Source organism: Capricornis sumatraensis, chromosome 13 (genome assembly GCF_032405125.1).
Source record: "Capricornis sumatraensis isolate serow.1 chromosome 13, serow.2, whole genome shotgun sequence".
Taxonomy (NCBI): Eukaryota; Metazoa; Chordata; class Mammalia; order Artiodactyla; family Bovidae; genus Capricornis; species Capricornis sumatraensis.
This window is the reverse complement of record NC_091081.1, coordinates 21,034,176-21,050,765: the sequence shown is the minus strand read 5'-3', so window position 1 is coordinate 21,050,765 and position 16,590 is coordinate 21,034,176. Positions and strand designations below refer to the sequence as shown.

The window sequence follows — 16,590 nt, the reverse complement described above, 5'->3', positions numbered from 1 at the left end:
TTTTACATTTTAAAAAATGTTGTGTTAATTTCTGCTGTACAGCAAAGTGACTCATATATATATATATATATATATATATACACACATTCTTTTTCATATTCTTTTCCATTATGGCTTATCGCAGGTTATTAAATATAGTTCCCTGTGCTATATGGTAGGACCTTGTTTATCCACAGTTTTAACTTCTAAAACTCAGGTGAACTTTGTACTTGGTAATATTGGAATTTTTGGACATTGAGAGAAAAGTCAATGTCTGCTTACAATCTATGTGACTATCAGTAGTATGCATATGTAACATGGAACCAAGTTTAGAAAACATAGCACACTGAGATGGGAAGGATTGCTCTTATTTATCCTCAGCTTGAGCAACTGCAGCGTGGCCATGACATCAACATCCTGACATTATTAGTAAAGGTCAGCAGCCACTTTTCTCTGACTTCCTTATCCTGAGCATCTATTCAACAGGGATAAAGCAGTCATCTTGGGTTTATTTTGCTTTACAAACAAGGGCTTTGTTTTATTTTTTATATTTGCATCTGAGAAACTGAGACTCTTCTCTCAGTGTGTCCAGTTTGTTACCAATTTCCCTTGTAACTTAAGCACTTGTAACTTAATAACAACTTTGGGAAGTCTGACTTTAGAATATCAGTCAGATGTTACAATTTCAGCTTCTGGTTTTAGACCTCTAAAGTTTCAGATCCATCTCTCCAGAACTGATCTTTGATCCCAGAAGCTCTGTTTTGGGACCTCTGTGTGCCTAGGAGTCGGCCCATGTGTCCCACAGAACACCACTCCCAGGAGATACCCAATGAGCAAGGAGTTCCTTGGGAGTATTACCGCCTGTGTTCTGTTAGAGCAAGGGCTTTGAGATTGCCCTGAGGTGAAGAAAAGGATTCTGGGAGCTTATTTGCCTTGTAACTTTTTTTCGGTGACATGGGTGTGCTCTCTGTAAACTTTCTAGGACCAGGGGATCCACAGTGCCTACTCTGACAGATGCTGAGCTGGCAGTTAGTGGCCCTACATACATCTTGAGGAATGCATTCCAGTTAGACTTTCCAGTAATTTCAAGCACTTAACACACAGCCTTATTCATCTTTACCATGCCCAGTTTTGGTTGGTCATTTTGAAGGAAGATTGATACAAACTTCTTAGAATCATAGAGCCAATGAGTGTTATAATTTGGAAGAAGCCAGCTAATTCAAAACGATATTCTTGATACTTTGTGTATAGTATTTTAAAAGAAAAATATAGTAATTGTAACATTGAATTCTTGCTATATGCTGGCCTCTATGCCCAGGGCTTTACTAGCATTGTATCATCTGATGCTCACGATAACCCTAGTTGGGCACTGTCATTGTCTCTGTGTTGCAGATGGTGAATTGACTCCTGGAGAGGCAAAGGGACTCACTCAAGGCCACACAGCTTCCAAGGACAGAGGAACCCAGTGCACTGTGCTCTGCCACTTCCCAAGTATATGGAAATAGTTTACAAAGTTAGAAAAACAATATGTCTTCCCCTCACATCCTCAATCCCTACAGTGATCTTTTTTCCTTTTCGTAGGAGTCACAAGACTAGATAGAGGGTGACTAAAGAACTATGGAGTTGTCGCTGATTTTATTTATACCACGTTAAAGAATAGCATTAAACTAGGTTTTGAGATTTGTATTTCCATTGGGCATAAATGATGCTTTTTAGTGTGTTAATATTAAAATTATTGATCCTTGCACACTGATGGAAATAATCTCCCATTATGTAGGGACTCTTGGGTAGGACCTCTTGAAATGATTTAATTTTCATGCATTCATATTGATTTAAGTGAATTTTTTTTCTTTAGCTGATAGGAAGCATCGTGTTGAGAGTTCACATGGAGAGACTTTTGACAAGTCCCTTCTGTTCCTCCCCCTTTTTTTTACTTTCATATGCCTTCCATCTGCTGAGACAAAAGTGTCATCTTAATTACATTGTTATACCTGTAGCACCTATTTTATATATAGTGAGAATAAAGTTTAAGGAGATTCTTAAAGTCTAAGTTTGCAGAATTGTTTTGCAGAGTTAGTCACGTATTTCTAGTCTATGGCTGTGACTATCATCCATTATTTTTTCAGGAAAACTAAAGATTTAGAATAATTGAAGTTTTACCGTCGTAACTTCTGTTTACTCTATTTATTCTCACAAAGAATAAAAAGACTCTTCTCTCCTTGCTCTTCCATTCTTTTCCAGGCAACACATAAAATAAAAAAGTTAAGCACAATTGGAGGGTAACAAAGTTTATGAGAGAGGATGGCTGACAGTGAAATTAGTAATAGCTTGGGAAAGCTGTTCGCCTTACCATCAGACAAAGAGCTCTGTAATAATTGCAAACTCCCTTTTGTGGTTGAAAAGATTGTAGTCATCAAGAGCTCACTTGATCTCAGACATAGGAAGAAATTTTCTCACACCCACACAGGGGTGATGGTGTATACATTGAGACCTGTTGTAACTTGAGTATTACAAAGAGCAAAGATACAGCTGTAATGAAATCATGTTTCTAGAAATGGTTTCACTTCTGATATTTTAGAGCATTCTTTCCCAAATTGCAACTTGGGACCCATCTGTAGGTGGTACATTTAGTTCAATTGGCACAACCAGTATGCTTTTAATTTTAAAAAAGAAAAAAATGGAATAGAGTAGGAAATATCACAGTTCATTACATATAATAAAAAGTACTATAACATTAGGCTTTTGTTATTTATGCAGGTATATGCATGTGCGCTTGCTTAGGTTGTGATGAAAAAAATCTTTATTCTAACTATGGGCCATAATAAAACAAGTTTGAAGACTCTTGTCTTGTTCGGTGGTCGAGTTAGTAATTAATCTTAAAGGTGTTTTGTACTAGTTGTTTAATTTCATCCAGATAATTTTCCAACAAGTGCAATTCAGTTTAAAAAAAAAAAAAAGTTTTTAAAGCCTGAATCATTCTTTGTAGTATTGCAGAACTTAGTCCATATCAGATATGTCTTAATTTCACTTTGCTGTTAGTGGAACGTGACTTCTTATCAAAGGGACATAGTCTTTTAAGGAAGTTATTGTTTTCCTTTCTTAGTGGCTGGAATTACAGTAGACTAAATGAATGGTGGACTCGTGTAGACAAGCATCTGGGATTTGTCTTAAGCTTATTTAGAAAATACCTTGTATAGCCATACTTCCTAAGTAGCCGATTGAAGTCTGAAAGAGGCATATCCATTCATTTCAGGCATTTGGAGAGCAGATATTGGGCCCGTTGGATCTGTCACTTGACTCTCAAGAATTATCATTAACTCACCTCTCTCCCCCTCTGACTGTGAGCTCCTTCAAGTGGGAACCACATTATATTAAGTTCTGAGCTGTTTGTTGAGTAAGTTTCTAATGGCCAGTTTAGGTATGTTGCTTTACAGAGACTTATACCTTAAGACTAATGCTGAACACAGCCTTTAATGTTGCAAAGAACATTAGGTGGATTTGGTAGTTTTAATTATGTTATTTTTCTGGTTTACATACAATGTACTCATAGTTTAGAAGATAATGGAAATTAATTCTAATCCCACACCATAAAAATAAACACTTTAAACCTTTTTTTTTCCCCTTCATACTTATGTATGTGGTCAATATTGTTTTAAAATTAGTTTTCTCAAACATGGTCTTAACTTTTCCTTAATATCAATTTGCTTGAAGACATCATTGACTCTTATTGAGATTAGAGTTAAAATGTTTAACATTGGGGTCGAGATTGCTTGGGGATTTATAAAGCATTGATGAGTACTTGCAGCTTTCTCCAAAACCGAAGCTTCAGACATCCAATTTTATTTATGTGAGTTGTTTTGAGGAGGTAGAGGATTGGAGGCTCCAGGCAAACCCCAAGATTTAGGCCCCTCATGAACTCTTCACATATTCTTCAGAAGGGAGAAGTTTTCAGCCTAAAGAGAGGAGGAAATGATGCAAAGTTAAGTCATCATGTGCTTTGGCAATTAAATCACAGTTCAAAGGCAGAAGAAGATAAGCCTTGTGTGGTAGAGCTTTGAAGAGTAGACAAACTCCCTGTGGCCAGACTTCCTCCTTACCCGCTTCTTGCCCTGTTCTCCCCTTGATGGTGGGTAGGCGGTAGGGCAGTGTCCCTGTTCCCCCCACCAGTGCGTCACCGTGGCTCACTGTCCTGGAGTCCTCCCAACACCATGTGTAGCCTCATCCTAAACCTGATTGTATTTTTTTTTCCCTTCAAGATTGACCTTTATTTTTCTTCATTTTATTAATAAAAAAAAAAAAGACCAAAACACCTATGAATACCTCATCACCCAGCTATAGTAACCATCAACATTTCCCCCATCTTTTTCATTCATTTTTTTCTCCTCTCTCCCATTTTGCTGAAGTGCTATATGGCAAATCCCGTACTTCACGTCATCATGTCATTTCAGCCTTACATACGTCAGTTCAGGTCAGTCGCTCAGTCATGTCTGACTCTTTGTGACCCCATGAATCACAGCACTCCAGGCCTCCATGTCCATCACCAACTCCCGGGTTCACTCAGACTCACGTCCATCGAGTCAGTGATGCCATCCAGCCATCTCATCCTCTGTTGTCCCCTTCTCCTCCTGCCCCCAATCCCTCCCAGCATCAGAGTCTTTTCCAATGAGTCAACTCTTCGCATGAGGTGGCCAAAGTACTGGAGCTTCAGCTTTAGCATCATTCCTTCCAAAGAAATCCCAGGGCTGATCTCCTTCAGAATGGACTGGTTGGATCTCCCTGCAGTCCAAGGGACTCTCAAGAGTCTTCTCCAACAACACAGCTCAAAAGCATCAACTCTTCGGTCTCAGCTTTCTTCACAGTCCAACTCTTACATCCATACATGACCACTGGAAAAACCATAGCCTTGACTAGACGGACCTTAGTCGGCAAAGTAATGTCTCTGCTTTTGAATATGCTATCTAGGTTGGTCATAACTTTTCTTCCAAGGAGTAAGCATCTTTTAATTTCATGGCTGCAGTCACCATCTGCAGTGATTTTGGAGCCCCCCAAAATAAAGTCTGACACTGTTTCCACTGTTTCCCCATCTATTTCCCATGAAGTGATGGGACCAGATGCCATAATCTTCGTTTTCTGAATGTTGAGCTTTAAGCCAACTTTTTCACTCTCCTCTTTCACTTTTATCAAGAGGCTTTTTAGTTCCTCTTCACTTTCTGCCATAAGGGTAGTGTCATTTGCATATCTGAGGTTATTGATATTTCTTCCAGCAATCTTGATTCCAGCTTGTGTTTCCTCCAGTCCAGCATTTCTCATGATGTACTCTGCATATAAGTTAAATAAGCAGGGTGACAATATACAGCCTTGATGTACTCCTTTTCCTATTTGGAACCAGTCTGTTGTTCCATGTCCAGTTCTAACTGTTGCTTCCTGACCTGCATACAGATTTCTCAAGAGGCAGGTCAGATAATCTGGTATTCCCACCTCTTTCAGAATTTTCCGCAGTTTATTGTGATCCACACAGTCAAAGGCTTTGGCATAGTCAATAAAGCAGAAATAGATGTTTCTATGGAACTCTCTTGCTTTTTCCATGATCCAGCGGATGTTGGCAATTTGATCTCTGGTTCCTCTGCCTTTTCTAAAACCAGCTTGAACATCAGGGAGTTCACGGTTCATGTATTGCTGAAGCCTGGCTTGGAGAATTTTGAGCCTTACTTTACTAGCATCTGAGATGAGTGCTGCTACCACTAAGTCTCTTCAGTTGTGTCTGACTCTGTGCGACCGCAGAGATGGCAGCCCACCAGGCTCCCCCATCCTTGGGATTCTCCAGGCAAGAACACTGGAGTGGGTTGCTATTTCCTTCTCCAATGCATGAAAGTGAAAAGTGAAAGTGAAGTCGCTCAGTTGTGTCCAACTCCTAGCGACCCCATGGACTACAGCCTACCAGGCTCCTCTGTCCATGGGATTTGCCAGGCAAGAGTACTGGAGTGGGTTGCCATTGCCTTCTCTGATGGCATCCCTAAAAAGAAAGGCATTTTCTCACGTAACTTCAATACCATTTTCACACCCAAAGAAGTGAATAGTACTCCCCTGATAGTATTTAATATCCCAATGTCTTTTTTAAAATTAGCATCAGTATTAAGAAGGATGAAATGGCTGGATGCCATCATTGACTCAGTGGACAGGAGTTTGAGCAAACTCCGGGAGATACTGAAGCACAGAAAAGCCTGGAGTGCTGCAACCATGGGGTAGCAAAGAGTTGGACACACTTGAGCAACTGAACAACAGCAACATTTATTAATGGGCTTCCCCTGTGAGTCAGCAATGAAGAATCCGCCTGCAATGTAGGACATGCAGGTTCGATCCCTGGGTTGGGAGGATCCCCTGGAGGAGGGCATGGCAGCCCACTCCAGTATTCTTGCCTGGAGAATCCCATGGATAGAGGAGCCTGTTGGGGTACAGTCCATAGGGTCGCAAAGAGTTGAACACAAACCCGTGGACAGAGGAGCCTGGTGGGCTACAGTTCGTGGGGTTGCTAAGAGTCAAACACGGCTGAGCGACTTCCCTTTCACTTTTCACTTTCATGCATTGGGGAAGGAAACGGCAGCCCACTCCAGTGTTCCTGCCTGGAGAATCCCAGGGATGGGGGAGCCTGGTGGGCTGCCGTCTCTGGGGTCGCACAGAGTCGGACACGACTGAAATGACTTAGCAGCAGCAGCAGCAGCAGCAGAGGTGATGATTGAGCACGAAAGCACACATTTATTAATAGAAATACGTTGCATTTGAAAGTCTAACTTTTTAAACTTGTAGTTGGCTTATAGTGTTTCAGGTGTATAGCAAAGTGCGTGTTATATGTGAGTGTCAGAATTAGAACCCAGGCCCTAACATCTGAGGCCGAGTTTTAGTTTCTAGAGCAGCTCTCTGGGGTCAGAATGAAAAGAAGTATTTCACAATCGGTCCTCTTCTCATCTCAGTCAAAGATTAGGAGCAGGTGGTGAGGAATGACTCTTGCCTTTCTTAAGGAAGACTTGGAAAGTGAAAGTTGCTCAGCCTTTCAGAGCCAAGTGTGTCCTCTGCGACCCCATGGACTATGCAGTGCATGAATTCTCCAGGCCAGAATACTGGAGGAGGTAGCCATTCCCTTCTGCAGGGGATCTTCCCAACCCAGGGATCGAACCCAGGCATTACAGGTGAATTCTTTACCATCTGAGCCACCAGGGAAGCTCAAGAATACTGGAGTGGGTAGCCTATCCCTTCTACAGGGGATCTTCCCGACCCAGGAATGGAACCACCCTTTGCTGTACACCTGAAACATTGAAAATCAACTACATATATACTTTTTCAGATTCTTTTCCATTATAGGTTTTTAAAAGATGTTGAATATAATTCCCTATGCTATACAGTAGGTCCTTGTTGTTATTTTATATATAGCAGTATGTATCTGTTAATCTCAAATCCCTAATTTAATCCCCCAACACCACTTCCCCTTTGGTAACCTTAAGTTTGTTTTCTATGTTTGTGAGTTTACTTCTGTTTTATAAATAGGTTTATTTGTATCATTTTGTTTCCACATATAAGTGATATACATATAAGTGATATCATGTGGTATTTGTCTTTGATTTACTTCACTTAGTATGATAATGTCTGGGTTCATCCATGTTGTTGCAAAGGGCATTATTTCCTTATTTTGTTATAACTAGTGATATTCATATATATATATATATATATATACACAAACACATGCATATACACATACACACACCATATCTTTATCCATTCATCTGTTGATGGGCATTTAGGTTGCTTCCATGTCTTGGTTACTGTAAATCATGCTGCTATGAACATTGGGGTGCATTTATCTTTTTCATTCAGCATTTTTATCTTTTCAGGTTAATATGCCCATAACTGGGATTACTGGATCATGTGGGAACTTTGTTTTTTTAAGGAACCTCTATACTCTTCTCCATAGTGGCTGTACCAGTTTACATTTCCACCAACAGTGTAGAAAGCTTCCCTTTTCTCCACACTCTCTCCAGCATTTATTATTTGTAGACTCTTTAATGATGGCTGTTCTAAACAGTGTGAAGTGGCTCCTCATTGTAGTTTTGATTTGCATTTCTCTAGGAATTGGTGATGTTGAGCATCTTTTCATGTGCTTGTTGGATATCCACATATCTTCTTTAGGTCTTCTGCCCATTTTTTCTTTGGGTCGCTTGTTTCTTTATATTGAGCTATATAAGCTATTTGTATATTTTGGAAAGTAAACCTCTGGGGTTGCATTATTTGCAAATATTTTCTCCCATTCCATAGGCTGTTTTTTCATTTTGTTGATGGTCTCCTTTGCTGTGCAAAAGCTTTTAAGTTTTAAGTACACTTTATTTTTGCTATTGTTTCCATTACACTAGGAGATGGATCAAAAGAAATATTGCTGTGATTTATGTCAAAGAATGTTCTGCCCGTGTTTTCCTCTAGGAGTGGTCTTACCTTTAGGTCTTTAATCCATTTTGAGTTTGTTTTTGTATATGGTGTTAGAAAATGTTCTCATTTCACACTTTCACGTGTTGCTGTCCAGTTTTCCCAGCCCTACTTATTGCAGAGACTGTCTTTTCTGCATTGTATATTCATGCCTATTTTGTCAGAGATTATCTGACCATAGTGTGTGGGTTTATTTCTGGGCTTTCTATCCTGTTCCACTAATCCATGTGTCTTTTTGTGCCGGTACCATACTGTTCTGATTACTATAGCTTTATAGTATAGTCAAGTCAGACAGCATGATTCTTCCAGCTCTGTTTTTCTTTCTCAAGATTGTTTTGGCTATTCGGGGTCTTTTGTGTTTCCATACAAATTAAACAAAAAAAAAAATTTTTTTTTCCTCCAGTTCTGTGGAAAATGTCATTGGTAATTTGATAGGAATTGCATTGAATCTATAGATTACCCCCAGTTATCTTTTAAAAATGGTTTGGTAAGATTGGTTTTTTCAAATTATGGTCCAAATAAGATTCACATGGTTGTTGTGGTGTTTAAGTTTGCTTTAATCTAAAACACTTTTTAAAACATTTCTTTGTACAATTCATTGTTGAAGAAACGGGGTCAGTTGCGCCTAGAATGTTGCAGCCTGGATTCAGCTAATGACTTCCTTATGGTGCTGGTACACTTGTGTTTCTACCCTCTGTGTTTCCTGTGGACTGAAATTAGATGTAAAGTCTTGGTGAGATTCAATTATTGATTCGCATGTTTTGCTTTCTGATGAGAGAGTGGATGTGAAGGTGTGTAGAGCACGTTTTATCCTGTCAGGAGACTTGTGACATCTCATGGTCTCATGTAGCCGTGCTGAGATCCATCAGTGAGTGTAGATGCTGCCCGGCCTGATTCTTTCATTCTGAAGTTCTTCCTCTACCTTCTACCCAATGATTTGCCATCTATTTGTTACCATTGCCAGATAATCTTATCAGCAAGTTGTTCATTTTAATAGATGTTGTGAAAGACTCTAAAGAGAGCTCTGATCAGATAGCAGTGCAGGCAGCTTTCCAAAATTAAACACAAATACCCTTATGTTACAAAATAAAGAGGTGAGACAAAAAGGTTTTCAAGATTCTAGAATTGGATCATCTTGGAATAGTCATCTGGCATCCACCATTGGTTAAACAGCTTTAAGGCAAGTCCGTGTACATCTTGAGTTCTCATCTGTGAACTGGGTCTTACATTATGACCCTCTCCAACTCAGCACTCCATGCTCCTTAGACAAATATGAGAACTTGGTTAGTCGATTTGGTACAAAAAGATTTTAGAACAAAAATTCTCCTTTATTGGTTATCCTTCTGTAGTGATCTTTTTAATGCAAGCTTCTATAAATTCTTTAATTAAAGATAAGTAGAAGAGCAAACAGGGTCACAAAATCTAAACAGTATCAAAAAGTATGAAATAGGAAAGAAAAGCACCTTTGTTTTCACCCACTGCCAGTCAAAGTTAACCAGACTGATAGGGTTGCGTTGTTTTTTTTTTCCAATTTTTTAATTGAATTTTTTATTCTGAGATGATCACAGACCACATGCAGTTGTAAGAAATAATACAAAGAGATGCTGTGTACCTTTGCCTAGTTTCCTTGTGATAGTATCTTGCAAAAGTGTAGTATAATAGCATGACCACAATATTGAAGTTAATACATTACATATGGAACATGAATTAGTAGACTTTTAAATAACTTTTGACATCTTCCTTGTTTGTGATTCTTAGAGCTGGGTTCTGAGTTAAGTGACAGTGGTAAGATGAGGTCGTGGGAATAGTGTTTATCTGTTGTTCTCATTTGCTTTATTCAATATATGATACCATATGCTTTATTTATGCTGTGCTTTATTCAGTATATGATACCATAGGCATTTTCTCTCCCTAGGCACTTCCTAGTCCCTCTTGGACATATCTTTTTTTCCCTCAACTTTATTGAGATATAATTGACATATAACATTGTGCAAGTTTAAGTCTACAATGAGCTGGTTTTATATATTTATATATTTCAAAGTTATTTAACACCATAGCATTCATTAACGACTGGTGCCACTTCACGTAATTACTGTTTCCTTTTTGTGGTGAAAACATCTAAGATCTACTCTCTTAGCAACTTCCAATTATATACTATAGTATTGTTAACTCTATCTAGTCCTTTGAAGTAATCAAAACTATGGAAAGACGGTCGGTTGAAAATTCCTGATGTCATCAATGTCCATGAAATACGTTTACTATATTAGCACTTGCCCCAGAAAACGCCATACATAGTCTTCCATAGGTAAGAGTGAGATTGCAACTTCTGATGACAGTTGTTTGCTTTTCTAATGAATTGGGACTTAGCAGTTCTTTTCAGGGTTTTTTGGGAGAACAAAGACCTAGTTTCATTCTGCTAGATTGTGAAAAGGGAAAACTTTCCCAAGAAGGCACAAATCTCCCATGTCAAGTAATGATGGGAGTGTTGAAAACTAAAACTTGCCCCTGTTCTGCCAGAGTCACTGGGTGAAAGGAGTTTCCTCCCGGGCTTTAGAGTAGAAGGCATTGAAAAGAAGCATAATTATAGCCTTGACTAAAAGTGACCCCCTGGGATTTTCCTTTGTCGTGACATGTCACTTAAAACTTAGAATACAGTAATCGTGTACAAGCTGATTCACCTGTCATTGATCCTCTTTTTATATGTAGCTATGTCGTCTAGGAAAAGTTTTCACTTTCTTTTTTCTTATTTATTTTATGGCTATGCCACGCAGCATGCGCGATCTTATTTCCCTGACCAGGGATCCAGCTCGAGCCTCCTGCAGTGGAAGCGTAGAGCCCCAACCATTAGACTGCCAGGAAATTCTTTCTTTTCTCTTATAAGAGCAGAGTTTCATAGTACTAAGAAAAGGGACATTTAAGTGTTTGACCAGTGATATCTTGGTGGCTTAGCGTTATTTATATGTACATTTATATGCAGAATTGTACACTAACTAGTTCACAAGAAAAAGAAATCAGCAGACTCTGATTTTGACTAATCATAATGGGAAAAACAGGAGGAAAGGAAAAAACAACATTGGGATTCTGAGTCCAGAAATGATTAGAAGACTGAGGCTGATATGACAGAAAGGGAAGCCCAGAGGGCAAGAAGATTTGGGCACAAAGGCTGCAAGTTTTGTTCTTACATTTGAGCTGATAGCCATATTTCTAACTCAGGTTCAATCCCTGGGTTTGAAGGATCCCCTGGAGAAGGAACTGGCAGCCCACTCCAGTATTCTTGCCTGGGAAATTCCTTGGACAGAGGAACCTGGTGGGCTGTAATCCCTAGGGTCACAAAAGAACAAGACACGATGGAGCAACTAACAACAACAACACTAGTTGCCTTAGCATTGTTTTGTCGGAGTGCTCAAAATCAGTGCCTTCCGTGGCGAGGCGAGCCATGGAAATGAGTGACCAGGACCTGGTGGGGAGTGAGGGCATCTGTCTCTATTGAGAGGACAGCTAGAATGCCTGCTGGTGTGATTGCCGTGTCTTCTGGTTTCCAAGAGAAATTATGCATTAGATTTTTTTTTTTTAACACTAAAGCCTTTAAGAGCAGGTAAATAATTCAAGTTTTAAATCAAAACTTCATTCCCTATGTGCTTCTGCACCATCTGCATTGCTCTAGTATAATTTCGTTTAATTCTCAACAATTTTGTACTTACTGACAGAGAGCTCCAGAAATATGTTTTTGTTTAGTTCCTAAGTCATGTCCAATTCTTTATAACCCTTTGGACAGTAGCCTGCCAGGCTCCTCTGTCCTTGGGATTTCCTAGCAAGAAGACTTGAGTGGGTTGCCATTCCCTTCTCCAGGAGATCTCCCCAAAGCAGGGATTGAACCAGCATCCAGAAATATATTTTACAGCCATCACCTCAAGCATTAAGAACCAAACTTACAGCCTTTGTCCTCAAACCTGCTTGCCCTCTGGGCTTCTCTTTTTGTCTTATCAGCCTCAGTGTTCCAATCATCTCTGGACTCAAAATCTCAATGTTGTTTTTTTCTCCTCCTGGCTTTCCCATTATAATAGGTTGAAACCCAAGTCCATTGATTTTTTTTCTTGTGAACTTCCTCCTGGTTTTCATTCCCTTCCCATCCCAGCTACAGTATTTCTAACCCTCCTCCTGGTCTATGGTTCTCCTGCATTCTAGCTCCTATCTGGAGTCTTTTTCAAATACCTCTTTCATTATCTCTCTTCTCAAAATCCTCTGTGGGCCTCTATTACATAGTCATATAAATTCCACAACTTCTGCCTAGACCTCCAGGTTTCAGAGTAGTTTTATCTTAGCCGTCTATCTCCATTTCCCCTTGGAACTAACTTCCTGCTTCTTTAGGTCAACTCTCCTCTAATCCAAGGCTTCCTTGGTGGCTAAAACGGTAAGAAATCTTCCTGCAATGCAGGAGACCTGGGTTAAATCCCTGGATGGGGAAGATCCCCTGGAGGAGGAAATGGCAACCCACTCCAGTGTTCTTGCCTGGAGAATCCCATGGACAGAGGAGCCTGGTGGGTTTCAGCCTGTGGGGTCGCAGAGTTGGACACAGCTGAGTAACTAACACTTACGCTTTTCCCCCAGTCCAGCCTCCCAGCTTGGAATCTTGAGAGTTCAGTTCAGTTCAATCGCTTGCTCCTTTTAACTTCATGGCTGCAGTCACCATCTGCAGTGATTTTGGAGCCCCCCAAAATAAAGTCTGTCACTGTTTGCATTGTTTCCCCATCTATTTGCCATGACGTGGTGGGACCAGATGCCATGATCTTTGTTTTCTGAATGTTGAGTTTTAAGCCAACTTTTTCACTCTCCTCTTTCACTTCATCAAGAGGCTCTTTAGTTCTTCGCTTGGGCGGGGCTGTCCCTCGACCTTGACTGCTGGTTTGGCACAGATTCTCCCACCCCTTATTTTAATGAGGCCCCCAATCCCATTTTGGGCTTGACTGGTGGCTCAGTGGTAAAAGAATCTGCCTGCCAATGCAGGAGACCCGAGTTCTTTCCCTGGGTCAGGAAGATCCCCTGGAGAAGGAAATGGCACTCCACTCCAGTGTTCTTGCCTGGAGCATCTCATGGACAGAGGAGCCTGGTGGGCTACAGTCAGTGGTGTCGCAGAGTCGGACATGACTGAGCTACTAAATGGCAACCGTTACTGTTTGGGCTGCAAGCCTCAGGGCAAGAAGGAAGTGGGATAAAAGAAGACCGTAGATGAATCCTGCAGTAGGGGCTAGGCTGGAGAAGGAAGAAGGCTGCCTAGGGCTTCAGATTCCCATGATGTCCTAGCTGGGTCTTCTGCTATAGGAGGCTTTGGTCTGCCTTCTGTTACCAACACAGAGAGTTTCTTCTCCTACAGACTTCTGCTTTCTCTCCCTCTGGCTAAGGGCAAAAATTTGGCTTTGTTTCTCTGAAAGTGTACTAATTATAGGCATTTTGTGCTTTGAATTCAATGCATGCTCCTGAATCTTGCAGCCCACCCAGTTTAACATGCTGTCAGATAACTCGGTTGCTTTAATTTACTGGAGCAACTTGTTGGTCAGTTGATTAAACTTCCCTATTCAGAAAACCTTGAGAGAATTACTTATTTTAGTGAAGTAGTGAGAACTCAATGAAATAGATCCTCTCTTGCCCTCTTTGGCACTTTGTTTAAGCTCCTGCAATGGCAGGGGCACCTAGAATTACAGTTAGCTGAGCATGTGACTGTCTCCCATTTCACTTTGAGTGGTGAACAGCCATCGCTGCTTGTATGTGTCTCCAGTAACACCATGTCTGGCAGGTGGCAAGCACGAAACTCACGATACATCCTGAGTCTATCGTGTGTGCGTGCTCAGCTGTGTCCGACTCTTTGTGACCCTATGGACTGTAGCCCGCCAGGCTCTTCTAGCCATAGGGATTCTCCAGGCAAGAATACTGAAGTGGGTTGCCATTTTCTCCTCCAGGGAATCTTCCCAACCCATGGGTTGTATCTGCATCTCCTGCATTGGCAGGCGGATTCTTTACCACTGAGTCACCTGGGAAGCCTCCAAGTCTCCAAATCTGTGGCTGTTACTGAGATATGAATGTGGGATGATTGTAATCCCCAATAACAGGACAATGAATGACAGGCTCTTAAAGATAGTCCACTCAGCATGAGTCTCAGATTCTCCAGAAGCATTTTGCATTCAGTTCAGTTCAGTTCAGTCACTCAGTCGTGTCCGACTCTTTGAGACCCCATGAATCGCAGCACACCAGGCCTCCCTGTCCATCACCATCTCCTGGAGTTCACCCAGACCCACGTCCATCGAGTCAGTGATGCCATCCAGCCATCTCATCCTCTGTCGTCCCCTTCTCCTCCTGCCCCCAATCCCTCCCAGCATCAGAGTCTTTTCCAATGAGTCAACTCTTCGCATGAGGTGGCCAGATTACTGGAGTTTCAGCTTTAGCATCATTCCTTCCAAAGAAATCCCAGGGCTGATCTCTTTCAGAATGGACTGGTTGGATCTCCTTGCAGTCCAAGGGACTCTCAAGAGTCTTCTCCAACACCACAGTTCAAACGCATCAATTCTTCGGCGCTCAGCCTTCTTCACAGTCCAACTATCACATCCATACATGCCTGACCCCATTTAACCAGGACAATTACCCCCAAAATGAGTGGTATTTTTTTTCCCCTCATTTGCAAATTGTTTCATACCATTGGCTTGCTAATAGACAAAACCACTAATGGCAAATCTGTGAATGCCAAGGGCCCACTGTGCAAGTGTGGATGGGTAGATGAATAGATGACTAGAAAAAGTAATTTGATTAAATGATGTGTTTGTAAAGGGCTTACCATGCTAATACATGAAACATTTTTGATCAACAATGTTCAGAAGGTTAAGCTGAGAAGAGATGAAATAACCTGGAATAATAGATACTGTGTAATAATAAAAGCAATTTTTATTTTTAGCTTTTCTGTCTCTCTTCATAGAAGGAATAAAGTACATAAGGTGAAGATTATAGTGAACTTTCTCAGCTCTCGGTAAGAATTCATTTCACTTACTTCTTGTATCCTTTTTTTCTTTACCAGGTGACGGCTGTGGGCACATAGTGACCTATAAGGACAGTGGCACCATGACATCTAAAAATTATCCAGGGACATACCCCAATCACACTGTTTGTGAAAAGACGATCACAGTACCGAAGGGGAAGAGATTGATTCTGAGGTTGGGAGATTTGGATATTGAATCCCAGACCTGTGCCTCTGACTACCTTCTCTTCAGTAGCTCTTCTGATCAATACGGTAAGAAAAGAGCTCTCGCTTTCTGAGAGTGTGGGAAAACTTGAGATGTGGCGGGGAGACAAGTGGTGTGTTACAGCCTGGGGAGATCAGAAGAAAAACTTGCCCTTTGTAGACTCTCAGGGTAGTTCACATGGATACACGTGCTTCATAAGCCACAACAAAGACAGCTGAGGAAGTATTAGCATTTTGTGTGGGTCTCAGGAGCTTAGTCTGAGTTTATGTCTTGCTGGGAAGAGAACTGGAGATGTGCAGCATTTGGCTAAAATATTTGCAGTTCATTCATTCATGTGACGCATGAACAGTGGTCATGTGTTTAAGTTCTCTGTGAAGGTCTAGGTGGGATATAGCAGTGAAAAGACAGAGTTCCTGTTTTCGTGGCGCTTGCACTGGTGGAGGGACAAGTGGAAAACAACAAACAAATGCATCTATAATACGAGAGGTAGTGAGGAAGAAAAATAAGGAATAAGAAAAGGAAGTCATCCTAAGATGATATCGAGTCTGGTTCTGAGTGTGTTTGTGTTCAGATGGGATGGTCAAGAAGCCTTCTGCAGCAAGAGGGCATTTGAGCAGCGACCCAAGTGGGCTGAATGAAGGCACAGTACACCTATGTCTACGGTCAGTTTTCTGGGTAGGGGAATGGCAAGTGCAAAGGACAGTTTTCAGAGTAACCTTTTGATATTAAGCTCTTTGTGGTTTCGATATGCTGTTAGCACATTTGTGTCTGAACTCACATTAACAGTGACCCTACAGTCCTTAGCCCAAGGAAACAACTTGGATTTAGATGACTAGAAAACAAAAACAGTCTCATATACAGGTTCTTCCGAGGTTAGAGTTTTTCTGAAATTCACTGTGCATACAACTCTGAAAAT

The 16,590-nt window shown here is 40.9% G+C and overlaps 1 protein-coding gene across 1 annotated transcript in view; it reads left to right on the top strand.

Moving 5' to 3' along the window:
* DCBLD1 (discoidin, CUB and LCCL domain containing 1) overlaps positions 1-16,590 on the top strand; it is a 75,475-nt gene that overhangs the window by 11,302 nt on the left and 47,583 nt on the right. The window contains exon 2 of the mRNA XM_068985161.1: positions 15,509-15,721. Coding sequence (XP_068841262.1) covers positions 15,509-15,721 — 213 coding nt within the window. The remainder of the gene's footprint in view (positions 1-15,508; positions 15,722-16,590) is intronic.